Raw genomic sequence first — 16969 nt, 5'->3', positions numbered from 1 at the left:
CTCAGAAGGCCGAGGCAGGAGAATCACAAGTTTGAGGCCAGCCTGAGCTAAGCAAGAGCACAACACCAGCTAGCCCACATGGTGAGACACTGAGTCTAATCAAGCAGAAACAGGATAAAACTCTCCTCCCAGAAGACAAGCTTCCAGGCAGTCTAAATACCCAAATATGAGTTCAAACAGAGCCACTATTCATTAGTATAAAAAATTAGACGAGGACCAACAGAAAAGGGCAAAAGGAAAGCCCTTCACGAAGACGAAACATAGAGAGCCCCAAACTTTGGAACAAATCTAGCGGTAAGACCAGCCGACTGGTGGGAACAGCCTTGTTTTTAAGTGTGATCTGCTGGGATTCTGTGCTACAGCTCGGCTGTGAGTGGTGATGGACACGGCGGGATCTAACTTCCTATGAGATCACCTGTGCAGAGAGGAAATGGAGAAGAACTGGGTGCGGCAGAACACCAGAATTAAAGAGGACAAAATCCTCAGCCAGGAGAAAACATTACATAAAAACAAGTGGCAATGAATACAAACCCCTGATTTATAGACCCGGAGTTCAAAGTATCTGCGTCCAGGGGAGAAGCAATGCAGTAGGATGTGGAAAGAGCGGCTATTTTAAGAAATACCTTTGAATATAATCTACAGAATAGATAACCTACCTACTTAAATATATAATTAAGCAGCGATATATTCCAAGTTGTGCAACCATCTTCAAAATCTAATTTTGGAACACTCACCCCCAGAATGGGGGAAAACCACAGCCTTACCAGTGTGACTGCTTATTTTATTTTTTTACTTTTGGTACCAGGGATCAAACTCACAACCTCATGCGCCAGGTAGGTGCTTGTGCCACTGAGCTAAACCCCTGGCTATGACTGCTTATTTTAAATCAACACTTATGACCTGTCGAGACAATATATTTGACTTTAAATTATATATATGACTTTGACCAAAAAAAAAGAAGAGCTAAATGTAAAACAAAACAAAAAAATCACTCACAATTTAATTACTTCCCCATCAGTTACACTGAAGAATAAAAGTTGTAGAGGTAATAGAATAGCATATAGCACCATGAAGCCACCAACACTTAGTTGTAATTACTTTTCTATACTCACATTTGCATATATAAATTATAGCCACCAGGAAGGCGAGCGGCTGAAACACAGAGGACGCTCATGAAGAAGGCCCAAGGAATTGTGATCCTGGAAACAGTGGCTGCGCAATCCTGAGTCCTGAAGTCAGCAATTAAGAAAAGAACAAAGCATCCTGAGCAATGTCAGGTGCGAAAATGAGAACTCAACTAGCAACGCAGAAAATGAGAACTCATCTAGCAACACAGAGTGCTCTCAGCTGCAGAGGTCGGGACTGCATCCTGTGCGGCTTCCACGCCCAGCAGTATTTTTATATATTGAGGGCTCAACAGAGGCTGCCTGATTCAAGATGGAAAAAATGACTGAGACACTGTAAAGCAGTACATGTGTTAATAATGGAGGACTTCTTAGACTGACAGAGGGATGATAATCCGGGAGTGATAATCTGTAAGACTAAGGACCACAGAGTCAGAAGGGATCTCAGAGTCAGGTGAAAGCACACAGAATGAGCTGGGACCACCACAGCCAGCTCTGAGCCCGTAAGAGTTTAGCTTGGTTTGCCGGTATTTCCCTGGACAGCGCATCCTGGGGAGTTCCTCCCTCCCTCGCTCCTTGCTCTCATCCGGGCTTTTCAGTCTTCCAATTTGGCTCCCCCAAACCTTCATGATGTTCAAATTGACCCTTGCTTCATTTCCTTGCACTCCAGGGTTCTGCCTGGGCAAATCTATTTGCTCTGACGACTGTGCCAACTCAGCAACACAGCGGGTCAGGGAAAATCACCACTCTAAGCGCCCAGGTCCCCTTGCACTCCACATTCATTTAGGGGCCACTGAGATGGGAGCAATATGAGCCAACATGGTGAGCTTCGCCCAAGCGGCCGTGGCAAATGAAGAATGTTTGTTCAGGAAAAACACTACTGAGATGGGTCGCGAGCACTCTGGCCATGTACCATGCCTCCCTGGCTAGACAGGAGAGACTCCTTGAGGGGTCTGGGCCCAGAGGGTGGGTCACCTTCTCCTCTTGGCTCTGTGCTGGGCCCAGGGTATATGCAGCGGCTGGCGGGCTGCATTTCTCATCTCTCCAGTGCTGCCCAAAAAGGCCAATTTCTTGAGGGTCCCCCTCCTGCACCCAGCACCATCTCGAGGAGAAGACAGCAGGGACCCAGAACCCTGGGCTCAGTCTCCTGGGGCACAAAAACACACAGACCATCTAGTTCAGCTGAGAAGACCCATCTGCTATCAGTGTCCACTGCAAAGACTAATTACCCATGCTGGACCGAAGACCTGGCCACGGTGGGACTTAGGCGGCTGCACAAGATGGCAATATGCCCGCTCTCTTCATTAGCGCCCCTGGCGCTGCAGGGAAGAGAAACAGTCAGCTGTGCCCTACCAGCATGCAGGCTGAGAATCGAACACCCCCCCTCTCCCGTCAGCAACTGGGGACAGAGGTCTGAGCATCTCTTGGGAGGATGACCATATATAATATAGCAAATCTGGGGCATTTCCTTCTTGTTTGAAGGCAAAGGTTATTTCAGTTATGTTTTGTAGTGATTGTTTTGCTCTATTCAATATTCTCCTTCAATTAGTTTTACAATGTTCTGTTATTGGTTTGATTTCTGTATACCTGGTTGACTGGACAACTACTGTGAAGATAATGAGATATACTATAGTACCTAGTACTCCCATCCCAGTATCCTGCTTTGAAGTTCCGCACCAAGGTCACTACATTGTCTCGATTGGCTTGGTTCTGTCTTGTGCTGTTGTATTTTTACTACATTCAAAATAAAATTGAAAAAATAAAAATAATAATAACTGACAGAACAATGGGATCCAAAAAGTGTAACAGGTATTGTAAAAGTGAAAGGGCAGGAAAGTGCTCTAAAGGATATAACGGTATGTATAGTGTGTAAAATAGATGCCCATATTACATCATTGAACAGAAGAGACTGCACTGTCAATGTCTGAGTGTCTAGCCACTTCTATGCTTTGATTTTGTAACTTTAACAACTATTGTTAAGATGACAATATGTAATGTATCAACTAACGATTTTATGGTGTTACTTTTTTTTGAACTCTGTATTCTACTTTTTTCTATTTTGTTTTTTTAAATTTTCTTTCATTTCTTTCTTTCAATAAAATTTTAAAAAAATTACCCACACTGAACTAGATCAGTGCTTTAAGTGATATGAGAGGAAGTCAGGCCCCAGCGCACTGCAGAAAACAAAAGCGGAGCTTGAAGTCCGTGGACTCTAACAGCAGGCCTGTGCTACTCAGTGAGGTGGCGGAGGACAGCAGGGAGAGCGCAAGGACAGATTTCCAAACAACGCCTTGTTCCCAAGGCGACCGTGACGGCCCGAGCCCTCGTGCTCTGAGAAGGAATGCCAGAGCCGCTGCACTGCAGAAGGGCCAAGCCCGCCAGCTTGCCAAGCAAGGAAAGGGGTGAGCAACACTGAGACAAACCCCGGGAGGGCAGTGAGGACCGGAAATGTCAGAGGGAGAGACGCACAAGGACACAGGAAGGGTGACGCATACACGGCAAAAATGAGTAAAAACAAAACCAGCAGGTGGCAGAAAGTGGCTGTGAGAGGACCCAGATGCAGAGGTCAGACAGGTTGGTACCTCAGAGCAAACACACAGACGCGTGTCCCCAGAAGCAAAGGAGACCACGTTAAGGAAGAGGAAGGGCTGATCAAATTAAGAGTATAAATAAATACTAGTGTGGAAACAGTACAATCAACTTAACAGGGCCGCCATTATACAAAGTATGTGTTCCCATCACCATGCAGTGATTAAAAACCGGTAACAGAAAGAAAGTTGGGGAATTAACAAATACGTGGAAATTAAACGACATGTAGCTAGATACCCATTAGGTCAGAATCACATGGGAATTTAAAAAACGCCCCATGATAAGTGAGCACAAAAATTAATACATGAAAATTTATACAATGTAGCTGCAGCAGTTTTAGAAAGCAGTTTAACACTTCCACATATTTTCATTACACCGATTGGGATCAGTAACGCAGCCCTGCCCTGGACAACACTGCAAAGAAGGGAAACCTGACACTTCCGTGTCTCTGTTACTCACCGGGCCCCAGGGCTCTGCAGACCAAACCCGCACAGCCGACCACGGATACACAACTCGAGGTGCCTCCAAATGACGGGAAATTAGTCAACAATCAGAAGGTGAAGTCCGTGAAGGCGGCAGCCTAGGGTTATACCACACAGAGGGCGGGGATGGGGGCAGGAATACGGGGAACTGCTGATGAGTGCCGCGCCTTTCTGGGAGATAAAAATATCCTAAGCCAGGCGTGGTGGCGCATGCCTGTAATTCTAGCACTCAGAGGCTGAGGTGGGAGGATCCTTACAAGTTGAAGGCCAGCCTGGGCTACAAGTGAGCTCAAGGCCAGCCTGAACTGCACAGCAAGACTCTGTCTCAAAAAGAACCCCCCCCCCAAAAAAGATGGTTGCAAAAGTCTGTGATTATATAAACAACTAAATCGTTATTTAAACAGATACAAAATTTTATAGTATGTGAATTACATCCCAGTGAAGCTGTTTTGAAACATTTTATCTTTATCTTAGTGATGTCAAATTCTGCTCACAAAATGAAAGTTCTCTATAGTAGAAACCATACTACGAAAGGTTTTTTTTTTTTTTTTTTTTTGAGTCTCACTATGTAGTTCATGCTGGCCTTGAATCCAGTATGGAGCGCAGGTTGGCCTGAAACTTATGAACTCATGTTTATTTATCCTCCTGTCTCAGCCTCCCAAATGTTGGGCTTATAGGCGTGTGCCACCACACTGGGCCCTACAAAAGATTTTTTTAACATATAGAATAATATGTATTTTTCAAAATACGTTAAAAAATACTATAATTTTATTAGAAAAGCAATAATTTGCTTCAGACATGAACATATTCCAGTAAAAGCCTATTCCTAAATAATAAGTATATGAAATCATCTTTCTAATTTAGATTGCAATAATTTTACTCATCAACCGCAACATTAAAAAAGAACTTAAAACTGTTACAGAGGAAAAGCATTTATTACCACTTTTATGTGAAATTATGGTTTGCCAAAAAAGATCCTAACTATTGATTATTTCAGGACTTTGCCAGCTCAGCTTAGGGTGTCCTTCCCATAGTTACTTTTTTTTTTGGTACCGGGGATCGAACTCACAACTTTGCCCTTGCCAGGCAGGTGCTTATGCTGCTGAGCTAAATCCCCAGCCCCATAATTACTTTAAATCCTTCTTCCTTTGGTAGCATTTTAAACACTGAGACATAAGTACAACAATCATATTTTCCTGGAAACAAAATATGTACTTTACAGAACTTCCTTAACATAATGACTCTGCAGTCACTTAAAAATTATTGGTTCAGATTCAGCAGGTGTTAATTAAACAATGTTTATGTAAGTACTGCAAATGGCAACAGATTCATAGTTAACATGGCTAGTCAATTCTCATTACTCTTCCTAAAGAAATGAGAGAAGTAATCATTAAAGAATTCTACTTTCAGGGCCAGGGGTACAGCTTGGGGGAGAGCATTTGTACAGCATGTATGAACTCTATTTTTGAATGCCGTATTTACACTCTCACGGGCCAAGGTGATGTCTGGCTGGCACCCACCAAAACATTACATGCCTGCTGCTATCCACATAAAACGGGAGAAGCAGAAAATACCAGTTTTCACTAGTTCTATCAAATTTTATGAATTAACACACATGCTACAATAAAGCTCTTATTATGATTTCATCAGCAAAAAAATCTTTACATAAAAAAATGACATTATATAATACAAATTTTCTTGGTGGTTTTAAAAACAGAACTCAATAATATAAAAACAAAGTCATACTAATCAGGAACAAAAATATTCTATGTGATATAAAGAAAAATAAGTATCCCAGGAAAACTGCAGAAAAAAGATGTTTTGGTTAGTATTCTGAGTCACTGACAATTATCTATCTATCTATCTATCTATCTATCTATCTATCTATCTGTCTATCTCCTTAAAAGGTGAGAGAAAAAAAGAGAAAAACTAATGAAATCAGATTGTCCAAGAAAATGTGTCTCAATCTAGAATCTAAAATGATTTTTAGAATGACAGTACTGCTGAAAGCTACCTGAAGCCTCCTACTGTCAAGATTACAAAAATGCAAAGGACTTACAAACTCTACCATGACTACTAAACAACATGAGGATTACACCCGCATGCATTTCCTTTCTATTGAAATACAGTAAAACATAATATTTGAAAGCAGCAATGACTAGACAGGCCGTTCATATTGCAGGATCTTCCCCATGACCCCAACTAACGACGTCTTTATTGTCCTATGATATAGAAAGCATGTTAAGATCAGACAGAATAAAAGGAACTGCAGAGTTTACAGTGTTTACTTTTCTTAGCAATGGACTCAGAGAAGTCCATCCCGCTTTCCAGTAAGGAATTAAAACCCGAAGCACAGCGATGTTGGGTGTACCTGATTGGCTTGGGAGTGGCCCAGGTAACCAGTGGGACACATTCCTGGGTGCCTCGGGGGTTGCAGAGGCATGACCTCCCCCAGGTACCGTCTGTGGTCCCTCGCCCTTTCTCCGCACTGAGCCCCCCTGCTTCCTAGCTGCCACGAGCTGTCATCCTGCCATGCGCTTCTGCCATGATACCTTTCTGTGCCTTGGAGCCAGCCGGCCATGGACTAAACCCCCTGCAACCGTAAGCCGGGTGTCAGATGTGTGTATCAGTGACAAAAAGCTGATAGTTGGGCACAGTCAATGATTCTCAATCCAAAGCACCTATGGGACTCTTCAGTGACAGTGACTTTCCAACCCAGAGCTAAAGGCAGCTGCCCTGGGACAGAGGTCCTCAGGCCAGGGTGCAAACATGAGCCCCTTCCAAGCAACTAGTCTCCCGGGTCCACCCCAGAGCCCTGACTGATTCCGTCTCACAAGGGGCTCACTTGAGGTGTTCCAAGGTGCTTCTCATGTAGCTGGTGTTATGAAACGATGAGCCAGGGAGGGGACAGAACTCTACGCTTAGCTCTAAAGATTTTCAAGGATTCTTTTTTTTTTTTTTTTTTTGGTACCCAAATTAAACTCAGGACCTTGGGCTTGTCATGCAGGCACTGCGCCGCTGAGCTGAATCACTGCCCCCTTCAAGTAATTCTTAAAGGAAAAAAGCCCCAAAACTCAATGAGGTATAATTTATACATATCTATGTACCTACACCATAGCGTATCTTAGACTCTCACATGAACTAAGCTGTAGAATTATCCACCCATCACTAGCAGCCGGTTTTGGAACACTCCCAATGCAGCCCTGCAGTCCTCTCCCCACCACAGCCTCAGGCCAACAATGACCTGCAGCCTTCTTTTGTCTTTTACAGAAATTTCACACACAGTAAGTGATCGTGTAACACATAATCACGTCTGGCTTCGTAAACTCGGCACATTACTTCGGGTACATCACAAAGTACATTGTTGAGTCTTCTACTGTCTGGGAAAAAGTTTCACCAGGTGATAGGTATCTGTACAGCTTCCAATTTTTACCTCTTATGAATTATAAACATTTGCTCACAAGTCTCTATGCAAAGATCTGTTCTCTTTTCTCCTGGGTAGATACTTAGAAATGAAGAAGCTAAAAATATAAGCTTAACTGCCACACTGTTCTCCGTAGTAACCGTTTTACTGTGCATTCCCACTAACAATGCGGGTGTTCTGCAATTCCTCCCTGACTTCCTTTACATCAATGTCACTTTTTAATTACAGTAACCCTGGTGACTGTACTAGATCTCATTTGGGTTGGACTGTGCCATGTCCCCAAAGACTAATGACATTGAACACCTCTGCAGATAATTTATTAGAGATTCACTTATTTTCTTTGGTGAAATATCTATTCAAGGCTTATCTCTTTTGATGGCCCCAGGGATTCAGGGATTGAACTCAGGGCACTGAGCTACATCTCCAGTCCTCTTCTATTTTGAGAGAGGCTCCCTCATTGCTAACTTGCCCAGGCTGGCTTCAAGTTTGCAGTCCTCCTGCCTCAGCCTCTAGAAGCCCTGGAATTGCAGTTGTGTGTCACTGCAACCATTAATCAGTGTTTTATTATTGGGTTGTAAGAATTATTTCATTTATGTCTTTTGTCAGATGTCCCTGGAAGTATTTTTCTCAATGAGTAGTTTTTTAAAAAAAATTTCTAGCAGTGTTTTTTAAAAAGTGAGTATTCTTAATATTTGGCAGATTCTAATTTAGAGATTTTTTTTTTTTCACTCTATGAATTGTTTTGGTGTCCAAGTCACAGATGTTTTACAGTTTTAGTTCTTAAATTTGGATAGATTTTGAATTCATTTTTATGGACTGTAGAAGTCCAACTATATGGTCTAAGAAGCCCAGATACACAAGCACCCACACACATGTCTCCATTACGTACAGATATCCGGTTCTTCAAGCACGGTGTTCAGGATTCAGTTCCTTCCCACAGGTGTCTCCGTCTCTGTCCTGTCTCACTGGTTGCCGTGTGACTCTAGCCTGACAGCAGCCTGTCCGCCTGGCTGTGGTCCGTCTGTTTCACAAGGCTTTGCTCACTGCCTTCTGGTCTGTTTGTTTCCTCCCCGTCACTTGGCCTAAGTCTTTCTGTTCCTCGAGGGTGATGCTTAGATCACTGATTTTAGATCTTGCTTCCAACCTACAATAAGCACCTAAGGTCTCCTTAATCTTACTTTAGCTAATTTCTGTAAGTTTCATGTTTTGTTTTTATTTTTGTCTGGTGAAAACTATTTTCTAATTTCCTTTTTTGATTGTTTTCTTTGACCTATAGGTTACTTGGGAGTGTGTTCATTTCCAATATGAGGGCTTTCTCAGACTTTTATTGTGGATTTCTAAATTAACCCCATTGTAATTGGAGAACATAGTGGGTATTGTGTTTTTCCTTCCCTTTAAATGTCCTGAGACTCATTTCGTGACTTAGTATATACACAAAACCTATCCAGAAAAAAGTCCTTGACTGAAAGAATTTTCAAAATCTTTACCAGAGTGCTTTTTGTCTTTTTGAGACAGGGTCTCACTATGCAAGTCAGGCTGGCTTTGAGCTCACTTTGTAGTCGCAAGCGGGTCTCCAACTTGCAACGATCCTCCTGCCTTGGCCTCCCGAGTGCTGGGATACCATGCCCAGCTGCATCATTTTTCAAGATGGAGCTTATTTTTAAGTCAGCTATGTGCTATCCTTTTGACCTGCTCAGTTGGGCTGACTATGCTGAAGCACATTCATCATGCTGATCCGAGCATTAACAAAACACGTGTTCCATCATTTCAAGACACTTTCTCGGTCCTTATTACTCCAATCCCTTTACAAATATGTTACTAGAAGGCTTTTCTGGCAAGAAAAAACATTTTGCTCAGAGAACCTTTAAAAGTCTTTCTTTCAAAAAATTTCCTGCTTTTTAAAAAAAGCAAGAAGACAACAAACTCAGGGCTGTAGAATTACCAGGTACCTAGATCTGTAAAATTACCAGACAGTATAATCTTGCTATATAAAAATAAATGACTTCATAAACCTCAAGACATAAAACAAAGAAACAAAACCAAAATTAATTTTAAACAAAGACATAAAACAGAGAAGATCAAATTCTTCAAATTCTTTTCAACAGAAGTGCTACATGATCCAGCAAAGGATGGCGCCCAGAACTGGATGCCCGCAGTATTGTGTGGATGTCCTGTTCTGGCCGTGCCGTTAGAGAAGATTCCTATTCTGCACCTAAGTGCTGTCACTTGTAATATGAAGATTTGTTAAAATTTAGTTTTCAGTGTTGCTCTGAGAATGGAAGATAATGAAGGAATGCAGAGTGGATCAGCACTGGCAGACAGCGATACCGTTACCTATCTATGACTTCAGCTCTGATGATGCTCACTCATAGTGTTGGACAATTTTTATGAAACATTTCTTTGAAAAGCTGGGCATTTCTCACTGTACACCTGGACTCTCAATTCAGATTTTCTATACAGAAGTCTTACTTTAGAAACGAATAGGGTTTAGATAATTTCGTTAGTTTATCTAGCTTTTTCACACTGTCCTTTATCAATAATTTGAGTATTTCCCTGAACAGCACTTCTAAAAAGCATTCTTTTGCTATATAATCCTAAACATATGTCAAGCTGCACACTGCTCACTTTGGTCCCCAGCACGCAAGATTGCAAATATCTAATCATCTCAGTGTATAAAAATATCACACAGCTCAAGCTAACGCATGCCTGTGTGTTTTGTCCGGAACAAAAGGTTGGGCTCTGTTAAAAACGAGGCACAGGTGCTCTGCTAGGACGGCAGCTGCCACTTCCTCAACAGTGTCCTTCATCTGTTACCTGACAAGGCTTCCTGAGGGACACTTCGCTGCGCAGCACACACTCATATGAGACAGCAGTGGATGTGCAGGAGGAACAGGGATGCTGGGAGGGGCCTGATGCCAGGGGCGGGGCCCTGACAGAGAAGACGACTTTGGACTGAAGACCTGAAGAGACTGAGAGACTCACGAGATGGCGATCTTTAGCTCTCCCCCTGCTGGAATGCAGGCGCCCCAAGAACACAGATCTGCTGTGTTTACCGTTGGGCCATGTACCCACTGCAGCGTCTTTATTTCATGCACTATTCCCAGGGATCGTTCCTAGTTGGAAGTTACTAAACACAATGCTATGATAATTATAATACTAATATATGTTATGTATTTTTTAATATGTTACATAATCATTTCTATGTGTTTTCTATGCCATCATATAAATTCCAGGGAGAGGAACATAAAGTCTATCTCTAGATTATAGTCCCACGCTTGATATGTAGTATCTATTCCATATTAAAATAAACGAATAGAATGGTCTGACTGGATGAATAACAGTCACGAGGCACTGAAGTCAGGAAATGGCTTCAGGACAGCACACAGTTACGTCTGGAGATGCTGTGCGTGTGCAGAAATGGCGCGGCTGGGTGTAATTCAGCTACGGTGGGGGATGATCCGAGAGCTCCTGTACCATCTGGGACAGTGACACAGACTGTCACCGGGGGCACAACATGGGGGGTACGGAACTCTCTGGACGCAAGTTTACTCAAGTTTTTATGCTAACTATTCCTTGGCTTCCCTATTTTTACAAAAGGGGTTCTGTCAATGCAGTAAGTAATGTTTCCCCTTCAGGAAGGGTGATAGGTAGAACAGAGCTTAATAATCAGCTCTCCAGTTTGATTTTGTTGCTACTTGTAAGCATTTTAAAAAAAGTACCATAAAGTGTCATTTAATCAGCTCCTAATGATCCAGCCTAATCAGTAATCAACAATCTGGCTTCAAAGATTATCATGTGATCTACATCTCATTATCCAGAAGTTACCATTACTAATCCTTAAATTTTAAGAGGCAATAATTTAACGAACTGAAATCAAGTCACATGATATTTTCTTAAAGTTACAATAAAAAGCATGCAAAAAAAAAAAAAAAACCCTAAGAGTAATTCCAAATCAATAAATTACCTTAAAATTAGAACTGGCAACATAATAGCCATTTGAAGTAGAAAGTTAGAAGAAGGAAGAGGAGGAGGAGGAGGAGGATAAATGGGCTATATAAGATACACCGAGTCTGTTTATGAGATACTAACACTGAGGTCACATTATCTGTCCTGAACATACGCCATGCTGAGACATGGATACGATCCCATGGCTTCACATAGCGCCAGTGAAACAGACCACACTGCCTCTCACTGAATCTACTTCTGACTCTGTGTTAACGTCTCCCCCAATCCCCAGGTACGTGTTACTCCACGGGTGTGGGCGAGAAGGTTAAAGCTGCACTTCCTCCCGTCCCGACGTGGGGCAGTCACCAAATGAGACCACCGCTGGCTTCCTTGAGCTCTGAAGCCTGTGTCAGGTCACACACCAGGCACAGGCCCTTCTCCTTACCTTTCCACCACCGGCTAAACAGAACTGTAATTGTTTTTCAAGGTAGAGTCCTTCCTTTAACAAACATTTCATTAAAAAAGAACCATGAATCTACCTCCTCAAGTGTCAGGACCCGTGATGCCTCTCCTTTGCTGCTCAATAGCTTGTGCCGCATCCTATGAATGGGATAAATGGTATTTTTAATGCTGATGTTAATGATCATCACTTGCCAGGGTCTTCAAACAATCATTTATGAAAACCTTTCTTAGGCCGGGTGTGGTGACTCACGCCTGTAATGCCAGCACTCGGGAGGCTGAGGCAGGAGGATTGTTGCGAGTTCGAGACCAGCCTGGGTTACAAAGTGAGCTCACGCCAGTGTGAACTGCACAGTGAGACCCTGTCTCAAAACACCAAAAAAAAGAAAACCTTTCTTTATGTTTCTCAGCTTGCACTTAAATGCAACTATCTCTAGAGACTCTCCGTGGCTCTTTTTAGCTATGTTGTCTCTGTGTGGTGGCTTCCCCTCCTCAAACCCTGCTGTTGTTTCCTGTCTGCACCAATGGTAAGCTTTCACACTGGTGGCTTCCCGGTATTAACATCCTTGTATAGTCAGTGCCTCAGCGAATCTGGACCATTTCTGAAATAACAACCCAGCAGAAGTGAGACTAGGCTAGCTCTAGGGCTAAGTCTTCAACATCTTGGCAGCTTAAATTTTTGCCTTTGTCCTGAGCACTAGTAAGTGTCAGCCTGCCCACCGGAGACATGTGAAGAGGCCATGTGACAAGGGAACAGCTTAGAGACTCCAGGGTGAGAGTGAGCCGTCTCTGCATCCTGAACCCAGCTTCCAAACCATCCACGAGGCCAATGCAACCACGTCGGTGACCACCGGTGAAACCAGCAGAAGAACCAACCCGCTGAACCCAGCCCCAACTGCGCAACCATGAACAAATAAAAACGAGGTGTGCTCTTTCCGGCCACTACACTTAGGTTTGTTAGACAAGAGGTAAGAAAACTAATGTGAAATGTAAAATCTAATCCCTAGCTGTGATGTTCTCTAGTGATCTAAATTCCAGACTCTAGGTTTACATTTCTGTACAGATATCTTACCTGAGCTCTACTTCAACATTTGCTAAATTGGAATCTAGTAGCTCACCTATTTCCTATACAGCACTGTGTAAGCTGCTGACTTAAAATTTATTTTCCCAGAGATATAACTCAGTGGCACAGCACCTACCTGCAAGTGTGGGGTCCTAAGTTCAATTCCTGGTACCAGAAAAACCCAAACCAAACCAAAACAAAAAACTCAAAATGTAAAGTGCTTTGCACACATCTTTGTTAAAGTATTTATAGGGCCAGAGACATAGCTCAGTGACACAGCACCTGTCTGGCAAGTGGGAGGTCCTGAGTTCAATTCCCAATCCCAAAGTAAATAAATAATGGAATAAAACAAAAAATTTTTCCCCTTAAAACACTGGGGCTTCGGGCAGTATTTCCACAGAAGTCTTGGTGATGTTTCAACTTTGGTTCTCAGTGCCAGCATGACATGGGCCACAAAACCAACTATAAGCTCAAAGAAATTTAAACAAATTATTGCTCACTTTTGAATACCACTTACACCAAGGCAAAAATATGCAGGAACAAACTTTAGCTATTGATTTTGAGATGGTAACTTGAACAGTTTGATCTATAACTATGTAATGAAATATTAGAGTTAGACCTCAAAAAGTCTCTGATTTTGTAACAGAAATTAGGATTTTATCTTTTGGGGGACATCTTGAACACACTAGACATCTCGAGAGGCAACACAGTGTTACACAGCCCAGGTTCAAATTTTAAGAAAAATTATGGAACTACTAACTGCAGAAGCAGCATTTATATGAAAGTTCTGTTAACTGAAAGCTCTTTACGTTTTCTGGCTTAAATATCCTCACCTACCAATAAAAGTGAACCTGCAGGGTTATTATGAAGATTAAATGACTCAATATTTTTAAAGTATCCAGAACACTGCACAGCATATAGTTACACAAGTTCTAATTTCCTCAGAAGAGCATAACCTCAGGCTCGTTTTTTAAATGTACTATGTAACAAGCTACTTTACTTTCATGTATTTGTTTCCTCAAATGTCGTAAGAAAGCAACGTTCAGCGTAGTCAGCTTTCTGATTAACTAAACGTTCAGCCCTGAGATCGCGGACGTGGCTGATGAATGTGATCAGAGATAACCAAGCGCTGTTTTCCAATAAGAAACGTTAGCGTGGGCTGGGTGCAGCCAAAGGTGGGCACTTGTCTGGCGCGAGAGGACCCGGGTCAATCCCAGCACCGCAATACAATACAAAAGAAAGTAAGTTGAGTGTCGTCTCCATTTCAGGCCAGAGGGGCGCAGTCTCCGTCGCTAGGGTCACGAGGGTAAGGGGCGCCCCCTACTCACCGCCGAGCGTCCCGGGCTTCCTGGCCACGCTCTCCCTCCACTTCCTCGAGCTGAGCTGGCTGGGCGGCGGGAGGAACACGCTGCTGACCGTACAGGGCAGTGCGAAGAGGGCGCCCACCTGGAACGCAGGGCAGGTTTCACCCACTGCAGCCCGGGCCCGCTCTGCAGCCGGGCTCAGGGCCACTTCCCCCGCACAGGACCCTTCCACAGCAGCGCTAAAACCTGAGGCGTGTCCCACCTGCTGCCAACAACACAGAAAAGGACCCAGAAAGCCACTCGAAGCTACCGCGGCCCCTTTTCCAGGGAGGAGGCAGCTCGGAAAAACCTTGCTCTTCAGAGTCTACTTTGTGTTCAGGGTGTCGGTTAATTTCTTTATGTATCTGTAAAATAATGAGAGGCCGAGGGTTCTAACACAAAAAAAATTGTCTTATTCATCCATAATTTTAGGGCCTCTGATGGCTACATCACTGTTCTGGCTTTACAATTATATCTGAAGGCAAAACAGAAATTTTTGTTCCTAAAAACCGGAGATTTATGTTAATAGGTGAAAAATGCAGAGAAGATAATGAATTATATTCTAGAAAGCAGAGCAGCTAAAGACTGATTTATAAGCAAACTCAACTTATTTATTTTCAAACTCCCAGGGCTGGGCATACAGACGTTTGTTTATTAAATATTTGCTCAAAAAAAAAAAACTCCACCATAATATATTTAGGTAAACTCTCAGTTTGATTAAAGACTAAATGAAACAAATTATAATTGTGAAAACTGTAATTTGCATATTTTAGAAATGTAGCTACATCAATCACTATATCCTAATAAAAAAATTAATTAAAAAAACTTTGGAAAACATAAGGCATTAGTCAAGATCTTAAACCTAATGTAAACTGCTTTTATGTAACTGTTCTGTGTAGATGTTGCTATTTATTATGCTTACTTATAAATTCATAGTTGACAGATATTAAAAAAATCAATATTTTAGAAACAAAGTAAAATATGACTATTATAACTGTAGTCTTTTTTAAGGGTAATATATTTCACATAGTCAAGTATTTACAATTAAAAATTTAAAAATTTAGCAGTACACATGTCTAATTTTCTAACCACAAACAACTCCTCCTTTCTGGCCGCAGGAAGACTTCAGAGCCCCAAGTGCACGGCCCGAGCCTGGAAGGGTGGTAAGGGACCGTGCCCACCAGGTCCCGGTGACGGCTTGCTCGGCACTTTAGCCATGTTCATGCAGCCCACACACAGCTGTCCGGAGGCAGGAGAAGAGCTGGCCGCACCTCCCAGGCAGCCTGATTTGGATGCCGATCACTTGTCTCCTCCATGCACTAATAGCTAGGTAACTCTGAGAGGGGCGAGACTGTCAATCTAGCCCTGAATTTAAAGGCCAAAGATCGCCTCAAACATGAGTCTCAAAACCTCGATTTAACCCTTTCAGTGAGCCCTCCCTAACGAGTGGTCACTCTGAGAAGCATTTTACAGCTTTGCAAATTCCTCACTGTAAAATATATGGCCATGTAGACCAGTAGGACAAGTAACACCCCACTCCCTATGAGTCCTGCCTTGGCTTTTCCTAATCTAAGAAAATGAGCTTCACCCCAAGAAGCTTTGATTCATATTTTGGGGAGATAGAGGGAAAACCTGTCAAAGCTCAAGCACTTCCTGAGGATCCCGTAAATCACTAGAACACAAGCCCCGCGGAAGCGAACTGCCCCACTGCCCGCACCAGCAGCCAGGCAGGAAGGCCGGGCGGCTGCCACACAGCTGCAGTCAGGAGAGGAACTGGACACCCAGCCGGGAAGCCGGGACTGCTGCGAGGAACAGGCACGCAGTTCAGACATTTAAAGATAAACTGTGATCCAGTATAAAAGAGAAATCAACCACTTCGAATGCAGAGATTTATTCTCTGAGTTAATTAACATCTTTGTAACTCTTATCCCTTTTGCTCTGATTAAAAACTTAAAGGCCCCATTCATGTTATTGCTCACTGATGGGGCGTGTTTAAAATTTTGTAGTCCTGGGCTGAGAAGCCATGAAAACCACAGTCTAACCCAGCACACTTGAAACAACTGGAAATATTAAATAACAGTGCCATCTGCTTCTGGGATTAGTGCTGCCTGTCATCAACAGCTAGATGACTTAATGACTCTGGTATGCTTGTGCTAAAAATTAGAGGTACATATATGATTTTTACAAGGAATATTAGGTCACAGGCTAACGTATCAAATAAGAACTCTGACGCACTATTCAAAATGTTATTCAACTTATGGGAAAATGAGGCTTTGAAGCCAAAACTTTAAGTTACCATACAATGAAACTCATAAAGCCAAGACCAAACGGCCTTTATTATATCAATTTTCAACAGGACTAATACTTGAGATTTGACTTTAGCTTGATGGCAAAACTGCTATAACTATAATAATCATTTTTCGTTTCAGGAGTGTCTGTTAATAGCCTGTTTGGTATTAATATGGTAAGATAATGTTATATATGCCAGGGATTTAGCTCAGCGGCACAAGCGCCTGCCTTGCAAGCGTGCAATCGAATTC

At 42.6% G+C, this 16969-nt stretch overlaps 1 protein-coding gene across 3 annotated transcripts in view; it reads right to left on the bottom strand.

The window, feature by feature from the left end:
- Positions 1 to 16969, bottom strand: part of Mtbp (MDM2 binding protein) — a 74523-nt gene that overhangs the window by 43912 nt on the left and 13642 nt on the right. For all 3 annotated transcript variants that reach the window (XM_013144165.3, XM_063257682.1, XM_013144166.3), the window contains one exon: positions 14415 to 14532. In XM_013144165.3, the coding sequence (XP_012999619.2) occupies positions 14415 to 14532 (118 nt within the window). The remainder of the gene's footprint in view (positions 1 to 14414; positions 14533 to 16969) is intronic.

The sequence above is a fragment of the Cavia porcellus genome, unplaced genomic scaffold (genome assembly GCF_034190915.1).
Source record: "Cavia porcellus strain 051 isolate PalLab524CR breed Dunkin Hartley unplaced genomic scaffold, mCavPor4.1 scaffold_10, whole genome shotgun sequence".
Taxonomy (NCBI): domain Eukaryota; kingdom Metazoa; phylum Chordata; class Mammalia; order Rodentia; family Caviidae; genus Cavia; species Cavia porcellus.
Note: the sequence above shows the minus strand (reverse complement) of the source record. Positions and strands in the feature narration are given on the sequence as shown.